At 42.9% G+C, this 18,425-nt stretch overlaps 1 protein-coding gene across 1 annotated transcript in view; it reads right to left on the bottom strand.

Annotated features, from left to right (window-relative positions):
* Positions 1-325: 325 nt before the first annotated feature.
* Positions 326-18,425, bottom strand: part of LOC311135041 (guanine nucleotide-binding protein G(i) subunit alpha-1) — a 53,149-nt gene continuing 35,049 nt past the window's right edge. The window contains exons 5-9 of the mRNA XM_084168901.1: positions 10,586-10,714; positions 9,054-9,183; positions 7,135-7,288; positions 6,626-6,817; positions 326-1,378 (exon numbers count right to left, since the gene is read on the bottom strand). Coding sequence (XP_084025027.1) covers positions 6,627-6,817; positions 7,135-7,288; positions 9,054-9,183; positions 10,586-10,714 — 604 coding nt within the window. The 3' untranslated portion in view covers positions 326-1,378; position 6,626. The remainder of the gene's footprint in view (positions 1,379-6,625; positions 6,818-7,134; positions 7,289-9,053; positions 9,184-10,585; positions 10,715-18,425) is intronic.

Below are 18,425 nucleotides of genomic sequence, written 5' to 3'. Positions count from 1 at the left end.
TGAGAGCCAGAAATCTTGCTTGTTTGTAGGTGACCAAATACTTATTTTCCACCATAATTTGCAAATAAATTCATTAAAAATCCTACAATGTGATTTTCTGGACTTTTTTCCCTCAATTTGTCTGTCATAGTTGACGTGTACCTATGATGAAAATTACAGGCCTCTCTCATATTTTTAAGTGGGAGAACTTGCACAATTGGTGGCTGACTAAATACTTTTCCCCCCCACTGTATATATGTCAATGTTGCAAGCCAAAAGGTGGCAGAAAAATACATAAATATTAGTTCAAAATCGTCACAAGAAAGAAACTGAGGCCACCATTGTTGAAGGACGCCGTCGTTTCACCACAGCATTTATTTTATTAGCAAAATAATGGAAATTAGTCCACTAACGTCCCCATCCAATGGAAACAGAAGGGTGGGGGGTTAGGGGGATATGTAACCTGAAACCATTACGAAACATATCGTCAACATCATAACAGTGCACTTCCACCCATCCACCTCCCTTTGTCCATCTATGCACTTTATATCTATGGTCCTGTCGTCTGCTACAAGGCTGTAGTTGTCATCCTCTTTTCAAAGTTTGTCTTTCAAATAATGATTTGGTGTAGGAATGTTACCATCCGCAATGTCACCCCAACCATGTGACGTCACATTAAATATAAAGTTGCCTTTTTGGTAAATTTTCCAGAAAACCAGACTGTGAAAGAGGATGACAAGTAAAAAGAAGAGAGTCCCTTTGTATTTATATCCACACATTCATGCATGCCGCACACACACACACACATAAATGCACTCACTCACACAAGCATACAGTCATGCACACAAAGACACACACAGCTCTCACAGTATGTCAGTGTCAGAGTGAGTTGGTCTATCAAGAGCAAGTTGGTCTTAATTGGTCTATTCCATCATTTCCATGGACACAATATTTATGGGATGTCAGTCATGGAAACCATATTTGGAAACAAATAGAGATAATATTTGGGGAGGGTGTATTGAATGATGACATCTAAATACATCTATTACAATTTAGCAAACAAAAACAAAACACTGCAACTAAGGCATGCAAAGGCACAAGTACCTAAAAATAGAAAAATGAGAAGAAAAAAAATATAAGAAAAAATAAAATAAAAAACTAAAACCTTGACCGGTTAAAACAAAAACATTTTAAAAACAGTGAAAAACTCCAGCCAGTGACAGTTGTACAAATATTTTACACAAACGTTTTCTACAAGGCATTTAAAACCTTTCAGAGATCAACATAAGTTAATAAGAGGTTAAAAGAGACGTTCTCTACAAAGTGTCCATGATCCGCCCCCATCCAGTCACAGACGTCCCTAAGAAAGTCACTGAGCGCACGCTGGCCACCACACTGCCTGTACAGAAAGAGGGTAAAACACAATGTTTAGATAACACCTCTGATATGCTAGGTGCCTTGTCATAATGCCTATACAATCCCTTCAGACATACAACTGCACCGGGTTAGGGGGGGTTGATTTGGAATTGAGAATCTGTCCAGGCCTGACTCTAGAAAGTCTTAAAAAGGTCCTGAACAGTCATTCTGATTCCCATGTAAAATAGCCTTTTGAGTGACTGAAACATCACCCACAATATTTTTCCCAATTAAAATGCTAAACATATTTTTTTTTTACAACTTTCTCGCATGTCAAACTACCAGGAAGTCTGAAAAGACTGAGTGGGCGGGGAGATAAAAGGCTGAGTGGGCAGAAAGCTCACCTTCACTGACAGTTCTTTGAAAACGCCTATGTCAAGCAACATGTTGAAGTGAGATTATTTCAAGCAAATTTGCTGATACACAAAGCAACAAACATTAAAATGGCATGCATCATCCAATCCTGTCATACATCACGGTTTAACAAATGATTTGTTTATCCAACGGTTTTTGTAACAGCATCAATATAGACAAAATGTTGGCTATATAATTTTGCTAGGTAGCCAAATAGAATTGTCAGCACTGTTTATCAAGCTAGCTTGTTGAAACTTTGCAAGGTGAGGTCTGGGTACATTACATACAGTACCAGTCAAAAGTTTGGACACACCTACTCATTCAAGGGTTATTCTTTATTTTTACTATTTTCTACATTGTAAATGTAAAAGGGGCGGCAGGTAGCTTAGTGGGTAAGAGCGTTGTGCCAGTAACCGAAAGGTCGCCGGTTCTAATCCCCGAGCCGACTAGGTGAAAAATCTGTCGATGTGCCCTTAAGCAAGGCACTTAACCCTAATTGCTCCTGTAAGTCGCTCTGGATAAGAGCGTCTGCTAAATGACTAAAATGTAATTGTAGAATAGTGAAGACATCAAAACTATGAAATAACACATATGGAATCATGTAGTAATCAAAAAAGTGTTAAACAAATCAAAATGTAATTTACCGTAATTTTCGGACTATAAGCCGCGCCTTTTTTCAAATTTTTCGACCCTGCGGTTTATATAACGGTGCGGCTAATCTATGGATTTTTACAGCTAACGGCCACTAGAAGACCTCCTAAATCTATGGATTTTACAGGTTACAGTCCACCAACTTTAACTCTATGGGCTCTATGACCGGTCCGCGCCCCCCACCTTTAAGCGGAAAAAAGTGAGACAGGTAGCGCGCAAAAGTAAAAGTGGAACCGAGAGTGGTACGAGAGACAGAACGAGAGACAGAACGAGAGCAAGACAGACAGACATTACGAGAGCGAGACAGTTTGTCTCTTTCCCGACAATCCCCTCTGTGCACGAACCCTTACATATGGTAATTAAACATTAAAACACCTGCGGCTTATAGTCCAGTGCGGCTTATATATGTACGCATCATTCAATATCATTCAATTTAGCTGCTGCGGCTTATACTCCGGTGCGCCTTATAGTGCGGAAAATACGGTATATTTGAGATTCTTCAAATAGCCACCCTTGGCATTCTCTCAACCAGCTTCATGAGGTAGTCACCTGGAATGTGCCTTCTAAAAACATGCGTTTGAGCCAATCAGTTGAGTTGTGACAAGGTAGGGGTGGTATACAGGAGATAGCCCTATTTTGGTAAAAGACCAAGTCCATATTATGGCAAGAACAGCTCAAATAAGCAAAGAGAAACAGCAGTCCATAATTACTTTAAGACATGAAGGTCAGTCAATATGGAAAATTTCAAGAAATGTGAAGGTTTCTTCAAGTGCAGTCGCAAAAACCATCAAGCGCTATGATGAAACTGGCTCTCATGAGGACCGCCACAGGAAAGGAAGTCCCTCTGCTGCAGAGGATAAGTTCATTAAAGTTAACTGCAACTCAGATTGCAGCCCAAATAAATGCATCACAGAGTTCAAGTAACAGACATCTCAACATCAACTGTTCAGAGGAGACAGCTTGAAATCAGGCTTTCATGGTCGAATTGCTGCAAAGAAACCACTACTAAAGGACACCAATAAGAAGATGAGACTTGCTTGGGCCAAGAAACACAAGCAATGGGCATTAGACCGGTGGAAATATGTCCTTTGGTCTGATCAATCCAAATTCTTGGTTCCAACATCCGTGTCTTTGTGAGACGCAGAGTAGGTGAACGGATGATCTCCGCATATGAGGTTCCCACCATGAAGCCTGGAGGAGGTGGTGTGATGGTGCTTTGCTGGTGACACGGTCTGTGATTTATTTAGAATTCAAGGCACACTTAACCAGCATGGCTACCACAGCATTCTGCAGCGATACACCATCCCATCTGGTTTGCACTTAGTGGGACTATCGACAATGACCCAACACACCTCCAGGCTGTGTAAGGGCTATTTTGACCAAGAAGGAGAGTGATGGAGTGCTGCATCAGATGACCTGGCCTCCACAATCACCTGACCTCAACCCAATTGAGATGGTTTGGGATGAGTTGGACCGCAGAGTGAAGGAAAAGCAGCCAATAAGTGCTCAGCATACCTAGCTAGCCAGTAACTAGCGAACACCTGACACAGATGAAAGCGGAAACCTATAAGTATATTTGCCTTACAGTGCCTTCAGAAAAGTATTCATGGCCTCCCGAGTGGTGCTAGAAGCGTCACTACAGACCCGGGTTCAATCCCAGGCTGTGTCACAGCCGGCCGCGACTGGGAGATCCATGTGGTGGCGCACAATTGGCCCAGCGTCGTCGGGTTAGGGGAGGGTTTGGCCGGCCGGGATGTCCTTGTCCCATCGCGCTCTAGCGACCGCTTTTGGCGGGCCGGGCGCATGCACGCTGACTTTGGTTGCTAGTTGTACGTGTTTCCTCCGACACATTGGTGCGGCTGGCTTCCAGGTTAAGCGAGCAGTGTGTCAAGAAGCAGTGTGGCTTTGCAGGGTCGTGTTTTGGAGGACGCATGGCTCTCGACCTTCGCCTCTCCCGAGTCTGTACGGGAGTTGCAGCGATGGGACAAAACTGTAACGACCAATTGGATATCACGAAATTGGGGAGAAAAAGGGGGTAATTTAACAAATAAATGGTTCCACAACTTGTTGTGTTACAGCCTGAATTCTAAATGGAATACATTGTCTTTTTTTCTCACCCATCTACACACAATACCCCATTATGACAAAGTGAAAACATGTTTTTAGAATTTTTTTTACAAATTTATTGAAAATGAAAGAGAAAAATCTAATTTACATAAATATTCACACCCCTGAGTCAATACATGTTAGAATCACATTTGGCAGCGATTACAGCTGTGATTTTTCTGGGTATGTGTAAGATTTGCACATTATTCTTTAAAAAATTATTCAAGCTCTGTCAAGTTGGTTGTTGATCATTGCTAGACAGCCATTTTCAGGTCTTGCCATAGATTTTCATGCCGATTTAAGTCAAAACTGTAACTAGGCCACTCTGGAACATTCAATGTCATCTTGGTAAGCAACTCATGTATAGATTTGGCCTTGTGTTTTAGATTACTGTCCTGCTGAAAGGTGAATTCGTCTCCCAGTGTCTGTTGGAAAGCAGACTGAACAAGGTTTTCCTCTAGGATTTTGCCTGTGCTTAGCTCTATTCTGTTTATTTGTATCCTAAAAAACTCCCTAGTCCTTGCTGATGACAACCATACCCATAACATGATGCAGCCACCACCATGCTTGAAAATATGAAGAGTGGTACACATTGATGTGTTATGTTGGGGGCAAATCCAACAACGGTTTGTATTCAGGACATAGTTAATTTCTTTGCCATTTTTTTGGTCATTTTACTTTAGTGCCTTATTGCAAACAGGATGCATGTTTTGGAATATGTTTTTTCACTCTGTCATTTAGGTTAGTATTGTACACTACAAAGTTCTTGATCCATCCTCAGTTTTCTAGTATCACAGCCATTCAACTCTAACTGTTTTAAAGTCACCATTGGACTCATGGGAAAATCCCTGAGCGGTTCCCTTCCTCTCCGGCAACTGAGTTATAATAATAATAATAATATGCCATTTAGCAGACGCTTTTATCCAAAGCGACTTACAGACATGTGTGCATACATTTTTGTGTATGGGTGGTCCCGGGGATCGAACCCACTACCTTGGCATTACAAGTGCCGTGCTCTACCAGCTGAGCTACAGAGGACACCTGTATCTTTGTAGTGACTGGGTGTATTGATACACCATCCAAAGTGTAATTAATAACTTCACCATGCTCAAATGGATATTCATTGTCTGCTTTTTATTTTACCCATCTACCAATAGATGCCCTTCTTTGCGAGGCATTGGAAAACCTCCCTGGTCTTTGTGGTTGAATCTGTGTTTGAAATTCACTGCTCGACTGAGGGACTTTACAGACAATTGTATGTGTGGGGTACATAAAGTCATTCAAAAATCATGTTAAACACTATTATTTCACACAGAAAGTCCATGCAACTTATTATGTGACTTGTTAAGCTGATTTGTACTCCTGAACTTATTTAGTCTTGCCACAACAAAGGGGTTAAATACTTATTGACTCAAGACATTTCAGCTTTAAATTGTTTGTATTCATTTGTAAAAATGTCTAACAAAAATAATTCCACTTTGACATTAATCGGGTATTTGTGTGTTGGCCAGTGACAAAATCTAAATGTAATCCATTTTAAATTCAGGCTGTAACAACAAAATGTGGAAAAAGTCAAGGGGTGTGAATACTCTCTGAAGGTCCTATAGATGAGTAGGGGAAACCTGTAATTATATTTGCTGACACGCTGAAGTCAAATTTTGGCACCAGTACACTAGCTACGTAAACCACGCCCTTCTGCGAACACGCCTTCTGCGATGTTGGTTACAAGGCGGTGTTTGACATGGGGGAGGGGACCAGTAACTTTATGATCAAACTTTATCAGTGTATAAGCAACAGTCATTTTTACACACTAAGTTATATTTAAGCAATAAGGTCACGAGGGGGTGTGGTATATGGCCAATATACCACGGCTAAGGGCTGTTCTTACGCATGACACATCGTGGAGTGCCTTGATACAGCCCTTAGCCGTGGTATATTGGCCATATACCACAAACCCCCAAGGTGCCTTATTGCCATTATAAACTGGTTACCAACATAATTAGGGCATTAAGAATAAACGTTTTGTCATACCCGTGGTATTCGGTCTGATATGCCACAGCTGTCAGCCAATCAGCATTCAGGGCTCGAACCACCCAGTTATAAATTATGTTTAGCCTACCCTAGAAGAGGCCACAGTCCTTCAGGTTATTCTTGATGATGACGTCGGTGACTGCGTCGAAGACAAACTGCACATTCTTGGTGTCGGTGGCACAGGTGAAGTGGGTGTAGATCTCCTTGGTGTCCTTCCTCTTGTTCAGGTCCTCAAACTGACACTGGATGTAGGCCGCCGCCTCCTCATACGTGTTGGAGCCTGAGAGAGATAGAGATAGAGATAGAGAGAGGGTGAAAGAGACATACTCATAAGATTAGGTCTTTTAGGGATGGACTGTTAGTTTTTCCTTCACCATTATGAGTTCCTGAGATGTTAAACACTTTTCCAGGTGTTGCGAGATCTGATAATCTGCACAACGCGACTGCTGGAATTAAGACAACCTGGAACGCGCTGTGCGTTCGAGTGGATCGACCTGAGCAAGGCTTCAGATTCACCAGAATCTGGAATTCAAGATGATTTGTAGATAGGGTAACAGATGGTGTGTGTGTGTGTGTGTGTGTGTGTGTGTCTCTTACCTGCGTACTCCGGGTAACAGATAGTGAGAGGACTCTTCTTGATCTTCTCCTCGAACAGATCCTTCTTGTTGAGGAAGAGGATGATGGAGGTGTCTGTGAACCACTTGTTGTTGCAGATGGAGTCAAACAGCTTCATGCTCTCATGCATTCGGTTCTGAGGGACAGAAAGACAACCACACAATGCTTTAGTTACACATGTCCAGTGGTCCCATTATAGCCTGGTCCCAGATCTGTTTGAGCCGTCTTGCCGTGAGAATGACCATTGTATTGGCAAGACAGCACAAACTGATCTGGGACCAGGCAGGCTAGTCTAGGCTTGGACGGTGTACCGTATATATATCATATACGGGGGTATTTGGAAATAGCCACAGCATTTTTTCCCCTCCCAAAAATAATTTATTTGAAGTTTATTAATACATTTTTAGCTACTTTTTAAGTTAATACCCGCAGTCAACTTGTGCAATAAATTAGGAGATTATTTTACATTATGAAGCTTATCATAGTTCCCCAGAACAGTTGAGCCAGTCACGTGTTTGTTTGTAAATAGCACAATGAGAGAAAGCGGAAGCTGCCGAGTCCAGCTGTGTATTTGGTTTAACTTGCTAGTTCGCTAAGTAAGTAGCTGAATTAATAAGGCGCATCATATAGTGTTACCTTTCTGCAGTGTTTGAGTAGTCAAAGCGCTTTGGATGAGTTATCTGTACAGCTGCCACTGCTTTCTTGATTTCCTTGCGTTTTTTTCTCCTCTCTGATCTCGGCCCCTCAGTCTGTTCTTCCCCTTCTTCTCCGAGCAGAGCAGGCAGGCCCGTTGCCCTAGCGACTCCAGACTCCACACAGACACAGCGTGTACACATGCTGCTCCAGAGGCAGTGCTGTTCTTCCTTTAGACAAGCATGCCTCAACTTTCATTTTCAATGTGTCCCATTCACATTTGCTTGTAAATTGTCCAAACTCACCCGAAATGACATTCGGTAGCTACTACCTATACTTGTATAACTTTATGAGCTGGATTGCCTGTCTTTGCAATTAGTTTTATTCAATTTGTGCTCGTTTGCATATTTAGCTAGCAGCCTCTATAGAAACTCGCTAGTACTTGTGCTAATTTTGTTAGCATTCTGGTAATAGACGCCCAATGGGCTTTTACCCGTTTTTAGCGGCCTCTTGTGTACTAAGACCGTAATACCGTAAATCCCAGAAGAGAGAAGGACAGTATGAAGATATGAACATCTGGATACCGCCCAACCCTAGGCTAGTCCCATTCTCCCAAGAAGGGAAATTCATCCGGTTGCGGGTAACATACACGTACATTATAAAAAATAATTAAAAAAACACACAGCACAGGTTTTTAGAAACCCATATAATAGGGGTAAATATAATATCACAACAGTTGCTACGGTTATGTAGTTTGTCTTTCTGATGCAATAGGGGCGGAAAATGTGAAACTCAATCCATGTGAATAAATGTACACTTGTTTTATACGAGAAAGAACAAGAGATCACAAGGAAAGGGAAAGGGTGATACCTAGTCAGTTGTAGAACTGAATGCATTCAACTGAAATGTGTCTTCTGCATTTAACCAAACCCCTCTGAATCAGAGCGGTGCGGGGGGCTGCCTTAATTGACATCCACGTCATTGGCGCCCAGGGAACAGTGGGTTAACTGCCTTGCTCAGGGGCAGAATTACAGATTTTTACCTTGTCAGCTCGGGGATTCGATCCAGCAACCTTACGGTTAATGGCCCAACGCTCCTACCCACCAGTAAGGGATGACAATAAATGTGCGAAGCATGAGAAAGATTGGAGGACGGGGATGAGGAAAGGATGAGAATGAACAAGGGACAAGGATGACAGAGGGAGAGTGTACGATAACAATGACTGATGAGCAGAGATAGAATGAGGGTGAGGGAGGGATGAATCTCACCATCTCCTCGTCCTCGGCCAGCACCAGGTCGTAGTCACTGAGCGCCACACAGAAGATGATGGCGGTGACTCCCTCAAAGCAGTGGATCCACTTCTTCCTCTCAGACCTCTGACCCCCCACGTCAAACATCCTGGGGAGAAAATACAAATACAGACTGTTAGTATGTATGCGCAAACACACACTTGAAAACTCTCAAAGTATTTTCAAACATACAGTGGGGAGAACAAGTATTTGATACACTGCCGAATGTGCAGGTTTTCCTACTTACAAAGCATGTAGAGGTCTGTAATTTTTATCATAGGTACACTTCAACTGTGAGAGACGGAATCTAAAACAAAAATCCAGAAAATCACATTGTATGATTAAGTAATTCATTTGCAGAAAAGCATCACCAAAGAATGATGTTTCCACCTCCATGCTTCACGGTTGGGATGGTGTTCTTGGGGTTGTACTCATCCTTCTTCTTCATCCAAACACAGCGAGTGGAGTTTAGACCAAAAAGCTCTATTTTTGTCTCATCAGACCACATGACCTTCTCCCATCCCTCCTTTGGATCATCCAGATGGTCATTGGCAAACTTCAGACGGGCCTGGACATGCGCTGGCTTGAGCAGGGGGACCTTGCGTGCGCTGCAGGATTTTAATCCATGACGGCGTAGTGTGTTACTAATGGTTTTCTTTGAGACTGTGGTCCCAGCTCTCTTCAGGTCATTGACCAGGTCCTGCCGTGTAGTTCTGGGCTGATCCCTCACCTTCCTCATGATCATTGATGCCCCACGAGGTGAGATCTTGCATGGAGCCCCAGACCGAGGGTGATTGACCGTCATCTTGAACTTCTTCAATTTTCTAATAATTGCGCCAACAGTTGTTGCCTTCTCACCAAGCTGCTTGCCTATTGTCCTGTAGCCCATCCCAGCCTTGTGCAGGTCTACACTTTTATCCCTGATGTCCTTACACAGCTCTCTGGTCTTGGCCATTGTGGAGAGGTTGGAGTCTGTTTGATTGAGTGTGTGGACAGGTGTCTTTTATACAGGTAACAAGTTCAAACAGGTGCAGTTAATACAGGTAATGAGTGGAGAACGGGAGGGCTTCTTAAAGAAAACTAACAGGTCTGTGAGAGCCGGAATTCTTACTGGTTGGTAGGTGATCAAATACTTATGTCATGCAATAAAATGCAAATTAATTACTTAAAAATCATACAATGTGATTTTCTGGATTTTTGTTTTAGATTTCGTCTCTCACAGTTGAAGTGTACCTATGATAAAAATTACAGACCTCTACATGCTTTGTAAGTAGGAAAACCTGCAAAATCGGCAGTGTATCAAATACTTGTTCTCCCCACTGTATCTACATTAAACATTTACATTTTGCCATCTCTCACAAACCATCACACTACTCATAAACACTACAGCCAGTAAACTTCAGCCCTGAACCCTCTCTAGACTAGAGGGTGACTCACACCCAATGGGTGTCCCAGTTGGCTTAGACTATTGAGATAGACCCTTAGAGTGGGTACACTGGGGACTGTCTCACTTGAAGTGGAGGTCTTTGAAGGTGAAGTGCGTCTCCACAATGCCGGTGGTCTTCACCCTGGTCCTCAGCACATCCTGCTGGGTGGGCACGTACGCTCCGTGGGCTATCCTATCCAGGTCATTCAGATAACTGAGAGAGAAAAAGGGGAAGGAGAGAGAGTGGGAGTGAGATGAGGAGGGTGTGTGTGTGTGTGTGTGTGTGCGCGCCGCGCGCACGCGGTTCTCCCCAAAGAATGTAAGAGGGGCGCTGCGCCACTATGTAAAAACCTCCCTTCTGAAAAATCTCAAGCCCGAAAATGCCCTGCATTTCTAATATACACTACAAGTCAAAAGTTTGGACACACCTACTCATTCAAGGGTTTTTCTTTATTTTTACATTGTAGAATAATAGTGAAACCATCAAAACTATGAAATAACTCATATGGAATCATGTAACCAAAAAAAGAAAAGTGTTAAACAAATCAAAACATATTTTATATTTGAGATTCTTCAAATATCCGCCCTTTGCCTTGATGACAGCTTTGCACACTCTTGGCATTCCCTCAACCACCTTCATGAGGTAGTCACCTGGAATGCATTTCAATTAACAGGTGTGCCTTGTTAAAAGTTGATTTGTAGCATTTCTTTCCTTCTTAATACGTTTCAGCAAATCAATCGCAAAAAATATTAAGCGCTATGATGAAACTGGCTCTCATGAGGACCACCACAGGAATGGAAGACCCAGAGTTACTTCTGCTGCAGAGGATAAGTTCATTAGAGTTACCAGCCTCAGAAATTGCAGCCCAAATAAATGCTTCACAGAGTTCAAGTCAAAGACACATCTCAACATCAACTGTTCAGAGGGGACTGTGTGAATCAGGCCTTCATGGGTCGAATTGCTGCAAAGAAACCACTACTAAAGGACACCAATAAGAAGAGACCTGCTTGGGCCAAGAAACACGAGCAATGGACATTAGGCCGGTGGAAATGTGTCCTTTAGTCTGGAGTCCAAATTGGAGATTTTTGGTTCCAACCGCAGTGTCTTTGTGAGACGCGGTGTGGGTGAACGGATGATCTCCGCATGTGTAGTTCCCACCGTAAAGCATGGAGGTGGTGGTGTTATGGTGTGGGGGTGCTTTGCTGATGACACTGTCTGTGATTTATTTAGAATTCAAGGCGCACTTAACCAGCATGGCTACCACAGCATTCTGCAGCGATACGCCATCCCATCTGGTTTGGGCTTAGTGGGACTATCATTTGTTTTTCAACAGGACACTGACCCAACACACCTCCAGGCTGTGTAAGGGCTATTTTACCAAGAAGGAGAGTGATGGAGTGCTGCATCACATGACCTGGCCTCCACAATCACCAGACCTCAACCCTATTGAGATGGTTTGGGATGAGTCGGACGGCAGAGTGAAGGAAAAGCAGCCAACAAGTGCTAAGCATATGTTGGAACTCCAAGACTGTCGGAAAAGCATTCCAGGTGAAGCTGGTTGATAGAATGCCAATGTGCAAAGCTGTCATTAAGGCAAAGGGTGGCTATTTGAAGAATCTCAAATATAACATATATTTTGATTTGTTTAACACTTTTTTGGTTACTACATGACTATTTCATAGTTTTGATGTCTTCACTATTATTCTACAATGTAGAAAATAGAAAAAAATAAAGAACAACCCTTGAATGAGCAGGTGTGTCCAAACTTGACTGGTACTGTATACTGAACAAAAATATAAAAACGCAACATGTAAAGTGTTGGTCCCATGTTTCATGAGCTGAAATAGCACAGAGATACCGTGATGAAATCCTGAGACCCATTGTTGTGCCATTCATCTGCCACAATCACTTCATGTTTCGGCATGATAATGCACGGCCCCATGTCGCAAGGATCTGTACACAATTCCTTGAAGCTGAAAATGTCCCAGTTCTTCCATGGCCTGCATACTCACCAGACATGTCACCCATTGAGGATGTTCTGGATCGACGTGTACGACAGAGCGTTCCAGTTCCCGCCAATATCCAGAAACTTCGCACAGCCATTGAAGGAGTGGGACAACATTCCACAATCAACAGCCTGATCAACTCTGTGACAGAACTGCATGAGGCAAATGGTGGTCACACCTGATACTGACTGGTTTTCTGATCCACGCCCCTACCTTTTTTTAAGGTATCTGTGACCAACAGATGGTTATTTGTATTCCCAGTCATGTGAAATCCATAGGTTAGGATCTAATTTATTTATTTACATTGACTGATTTCCTTATATGAACTGTTACTCAGTAAAATATTTTTAAATTGTTGCATGTTGCTTTTATATTTTTGTTTAGTATAAAATGTGTACAATTGTGTAAAGTTTCTTGTCGTTCCATATGATCAAAATAAACAAACTTATGCTACATGGATTTGCCGTGGTATCAGCTGATATTTGTGCACGTGTGATTTAGCGCCAACCAGGCTTCGAATTTCCCTGCGGAATCGACAGCCATGGCCTTAGATTCCCTATTGAGTGGCCATATTGGCCTCCTAAAGAATGCATGCCTTGCAGCCACTGTGGCCAATGTGCCCCAAATAAATGTTCTGAAGATTAATGCACAAATAGCCTAGTTTTACTGGAATATCACCTTTCTGGCAGTGAGTTGGTTGATGCGTGGAGAGAAATGCCGCAGCCCGTCTGGTGTTCAACCTTCCCAAGTTCTCTCACGTCACCCCCCTCCTCCGCACACTCCACTGGCTTCCAATTGAAGCTCGCATCCGCTACAAGACCATGGTGCTTGCCTTTGGAGCAGTGAGGGGAACGGCACCCCTGTACCTTCAGGCTCTGATCAGTCCCTACACCCAAACGAGGACATTGCGTTCATCCACCTCTGGCCTGCTGGCTCCCCTTCCTCTGCGGAAGCACAGCTCCCCCTCAGCCCAGTCAAAACTGTTCGCTGCTCTGGCACCCCAATGGTGGAACAAGCTCCCTCACGACGCCAGGACAGCGGAGTCACTCACCACCTTCCGGAGACATTTGAAACCCCACCTCTTTAAGGAATACCTGGGATAGGCTAAAGTATTCCTTCTAACCCCCCCCCCCCCCCAAATTGTAAAGTGGTTATCCCACTGGCTATAGGGTGAACGCACCAATTTGTGAGTCGCTCTGGCTAAGAGCGTCTGCTAAATGACGTTAATGTGCCCTTGAGCAAGGCACTTAACCCTAATTGCTCCTGTAAGTCGCTCTGGTTAAGAGCGTCTGCTAAATGACTAAAATGTAATGTAAATGTAAAATGTAAATGAGAAACGTGTTATGATAAGCCCAGTCATTGCACAACAATTCTAAATGCAACCGTGGGAAAAACACAGCATTGATGGCCTATTCTATTGAAAATAGGTTCCCAGCTTTCCATTCTTGTTTTATTTATTTCTCAACTCCTAGGATAATATTGAGAAAATGACAGCGTTTTATAGTCGGAGTATCTGATAGTAGAAAAACAAACCGTGGGAAGCGCGTCGTCACAGTGTTTCCCCTGTATTTACTGGGATCATGTATTCTCTGCTAGTGACCATACAAAATAATGTTATAACGGAGAGCAATGTACAATACGGCAAACTTAGCAAAACAAGGAATTTGTGGTAAGTGCATGGGGGCTGCATTCTTTATGCACCTTTCAATGATCATCTCCAGCTCTTTGTTGGACAATTATATAGAAATGTATCCATTAACTGAATCCCAAGGTGGAATGTACAAGAAATGTAGCTAGGTCAACTGAACACGCACTTGCTTTTGCTCTACCGGTGCCCAAAGCAGACGGATGTTGCATTGATGTTACAAGTCATACCACCCAGTTCTTAATGATCTGCCCGCTCTGTCCCCCAGTGGGTCAGAATGAGTGCGCCCCACATGTGGTTGCATGCAGTACAACAGAACTGTAGGCTACTCCAGTGGTTATAGGCCTGCATCTGTTTACATTTATTTCATTGGAGAATTATATGGAGAGTTGAACCAATCTCTTTAATATACTATAATGATGCCTAATGCCTAAATAATCTAATTGATTTTATTCTCAAATAGCAAGTGCTTTATGTTGTTTTTACTCTTGTTATTGACCCCGAGAGGGATAACCTATTCCTTTCCTTTGACTTAAACAAAACCAGAGGTAGGCCTATCACGCTGGCCAGGACAAATGATCAATGTACACTTTAGAAGTGTCTCATCTATCTCAGAAGGCAGAACCAGCCCTAGAAAGGATTATTTAATAATAATAACTATATTTACTTCACAAACACTAATTATACTGGTTGACTGCACTCACGCCGCAGTGGTTGGGAATAGGAGCCGAATATGCAGCGACCCAGACCCCTTTACTGTTGGAGATTACGCATAAAAAAATTATATATATATATATATATATATATATATATATATATACACATACATACATACACACACACACACACACAGTGAGGGAAAAAGTATTTGATCCCCTGCTGATTTTGTACGTTTGCCCACTGACAAAGAAATGATCAGTCTATAATTTTAATGGTAGGTTTATTTGAACAGTGAGAGACAGAATGACAACAAAAAAATCCAGAAAAACACATGTCAAAAATGTTATAAATTGATTTGCATTTTATTGAGGGAAATAAGTATTTGACCCCCTCTCAATCAGAAAGATTTCTGGCTCCCAGGTGTCTTTTATACAGGTAACGAGCTGAGATTAGGAGCACACTCTTAAAAGGGAGTGCTCCTAATCTCAGCTTGTTACCTGTATAAAAAGACACCTGTCCACAGAAGCAATCAATCAATCAGATTCCAAACTCTCCACCATGGCCAAGACCAAAGAGCTCTCCAAAGATGTCAGGGACAAGATTGTAGACCTACACAAGGCTGGAATGGGCTACAAGACCATCGCCAAGCAGCTTGGTGAGAAGGTGACAACAGTTGGTGCGATTATTCGCAAATGGAAGAAACACAAAATAACTGTCAATCTCCCTCGGCCTGGGGCTCCATGCAAGATCTCACCTCGTGGAGTTGCAATGATCATGAGAACGGTGAGGAATCAGCCCAGAACTACACGGGAGGATCTTGTCAATGATCTCAAGGAAGCTGGGACCATAGTCACCAAGAAAACAATTGGTAACATACTACGCCGTGAAGGACTGAAATCCTGCAGCGCCCGCAAGGTCCCCCTGCTCCAGAAAGCACATATACATGCCCGTCTGAAGTTTGCCAATGAACATCTGAATGATTCCGAGGAGAACTGGGTGAAAGTGTTGTGGTCAGATGAGACCAAATGGAGCTCTTTGGCATCAACTCAACTCGCCGTGTTTGGAGGAGGAGGAATGGTGCCTATGACCCCAAGAACACCGTCAAACATGGAGGTGGAAACATTATGCTTTGGGGGTGTTTTTCTGCTAAAGGGACAGGACAACTTCACTGCATCAAAGGGACGATGGATGGGGCCATGTACCGTCAAATCTTGGGTGAGAACCTCCTTCCCTCAGCCAGGGCATTGAAAATGGGTCATGGATGGGTATTCCAGCATGACAATGACCCAAAACACAAGGCCAAGGCAACAAAGGAGTGGCTCAAGAAGAAGCACATTAAGGTCCTGGAGTGGCCTAGCCAGTCTCCAGACCTTAATCCCATAGAAAATCTGTGGAGGGAGCTGAAGGTTCGAGTTGCCAAATGTCAGCCTCAAAACCTTGGAGAAGATCTGCAAAGAGGAGTGGGACAAAATCCCTCCTGAGATGTGTGCAAACCTGGTGGCCAACTACAAGAAACGTCTGACCTCTGTGATTGCCAACAAGGGTTTTGCCACCAAGTACTAAGTCATGTTTTGCAGAGGGGTCAAATACTTTTTTCCCCCTCACTGTATATACACACAGTACCAGTCAAAAGTTTGGACACACCTACTCATTCAAGGGTTTTCCTTTATTTTTACTATTTTCTACACTGTAGAATAATAGTGAAGACATCAAAACTATGAAATAACACAACTGGAATCATGTAGTAACCAAAAAAAGTGTTAAACAAATCAAAATATATTTTATATTTGAGATTCTTCAAAGTAGCCACCCTTTGCCTTGATGACAGCTTTGCACACTCTTGGCATTCTCTCAACCAGCTTTACCTGTAATGCTTTTCCAACAGTCTTGAAGGAGTTCCCACATATGCTGAGCTCTTGTTGGCTGCTTTTCCTTCACTCTGCAGTCCAACTCATCCCAAACCATCTCAATTGGGTTGAGGTCAGGTGATTGTGGAGGCCAGGTCATCTAATGCAGCACTCCATCACTCTCCTTCTTGGTCAAATAGCCCTTACACAGCCTGGAGGTGTGTTTTGGATCACTGTCCTGTTGAAAAACAAATGGTAGTCCCACTAAGCGCAAACCAGATGAGATGGTGTATTGCTGCAGAATGCTGGTGGTAGCCATGCTGGTTAAGTGTGCCTTGAATTCTAAATAAAATCACAGACAGTGTCACCAGCAAAGCACCCCCACACCTCCTCCTCCATGCTTCACGGTGGGACCCACACATGCGGAGATCATCCGTTCACCTACTCTTGTTTTTACTCCTGGCTCAGAGTTAAAAATAAATGTATGCACTCACGCTCTGGATAAGAGTGTCTGCTAAATGACTAAAATGTAAAAAAAATAGCAAAGGATCAGAATACTTATGTAAATAAGGTATCCGTTTCTTTTTATACATTTGCTAAAATTTCTACAAACCTGTTTTTGCTTTGTCATTATGGGGTATTGATGAGGAAATTGAGGATTTAATCCATTTTAGAATAAGGCTGTAACGTAACATATGGAAAAAGTCAAGGGGTCTGAATACTTTCTGAAGGAACTGTATGTGACAACCCCTTCAAATTAGTGGATTCCGGCTATTTCAGCCACACCCGTTGCTGACAGGTGTATAAAATCGAGCACACAGCCATGCAATCTCCATAGACAAACATTGGCAGTAGAATGGCTTTACTGAAGAGCTCAGTGACTTTCAACGTGGCACCGTCATACACTACATGACCATACGTATGTGGACACCTGCTCGTCAAACATCTCATTACAAAATCATGGGCATTAATATGGAGTTGGTTCCCCCTTTGCTGATATAACAGCTTCCATTCTTCTGGGAAGGCTTTCCACTAGATCTAGGAACATTGCTGCAGGGACTTGCTTCCATTCAGCCACAAGAGCATTAGTGATGTTGGGCGAATAGGCCTGACTCGCAGTCGGCGTTTCAATTCATCCCAAAGGTGTTCGATGGGGTTGAGGTCAGGGCTCGGTGCAGGCCAGTCAAGTTCTTCCACAACGATCTCAACAAACCATTTCTGTATGGACCTCGCTTTGTGCAAGGGGGCCTTGTCATACTGAAACAGGAAAGGGCCTTCCCCAAACTGTTGCCACAAAGTTGGAAGCACAGAATTGTCTAGAATGTCATTGTATGCTGTAGTGTTAAGATTTCCCTTCACTGGAACTAAGGGGCCTAGCCCGAACCATGAAAAACAGCCCCAGACCATTATGTATGTCTACTTTGTGTAGCCTTTAGTGATGACACTAATGATAACCTTCTTCTGGTAGAGATGGAAAGGCTTTCCCAAAAACCTTCTCATTTGTTAACTAGACTATGTCTACCTGGCAGAATTATATGATTATTTGCATCAATCCAGTGGCCATCTGTTTAGCAAACTCTGCAATCACATGAGCACTAAAGAAACATCGCTAACCAAACAATGGTCTCTTGCTGGTGCACACTTGCATTAAAAGGGTAACTCCACACAAAAATCAAAATGTCTTCTATTTTTCCCAGACCTCAAAAGTGGTCTCCTGATGTGGTTTAAGCATTGTTGTGGACATAGAAAAACAACCATATGCAAGT

Source organism: Coregonus lavaretus, assembly GCF_964263955.1.
Source record: "Coregonus lavaretus genome assembly, chromosome: 9".
NCBI classification, from domain to species: domain Eukaryota; kingdom Metazoa; phylum Chordata; class Actinopteri; order Salmoniformes; family Salmonidae; genus Coregonus; species Coregonus lavaretus.
The sequence above is the reverse complement of the archived record's forward strand: the minus strand, read 5'-3'. Positions and strand labels throughout refer to the sequence as shown.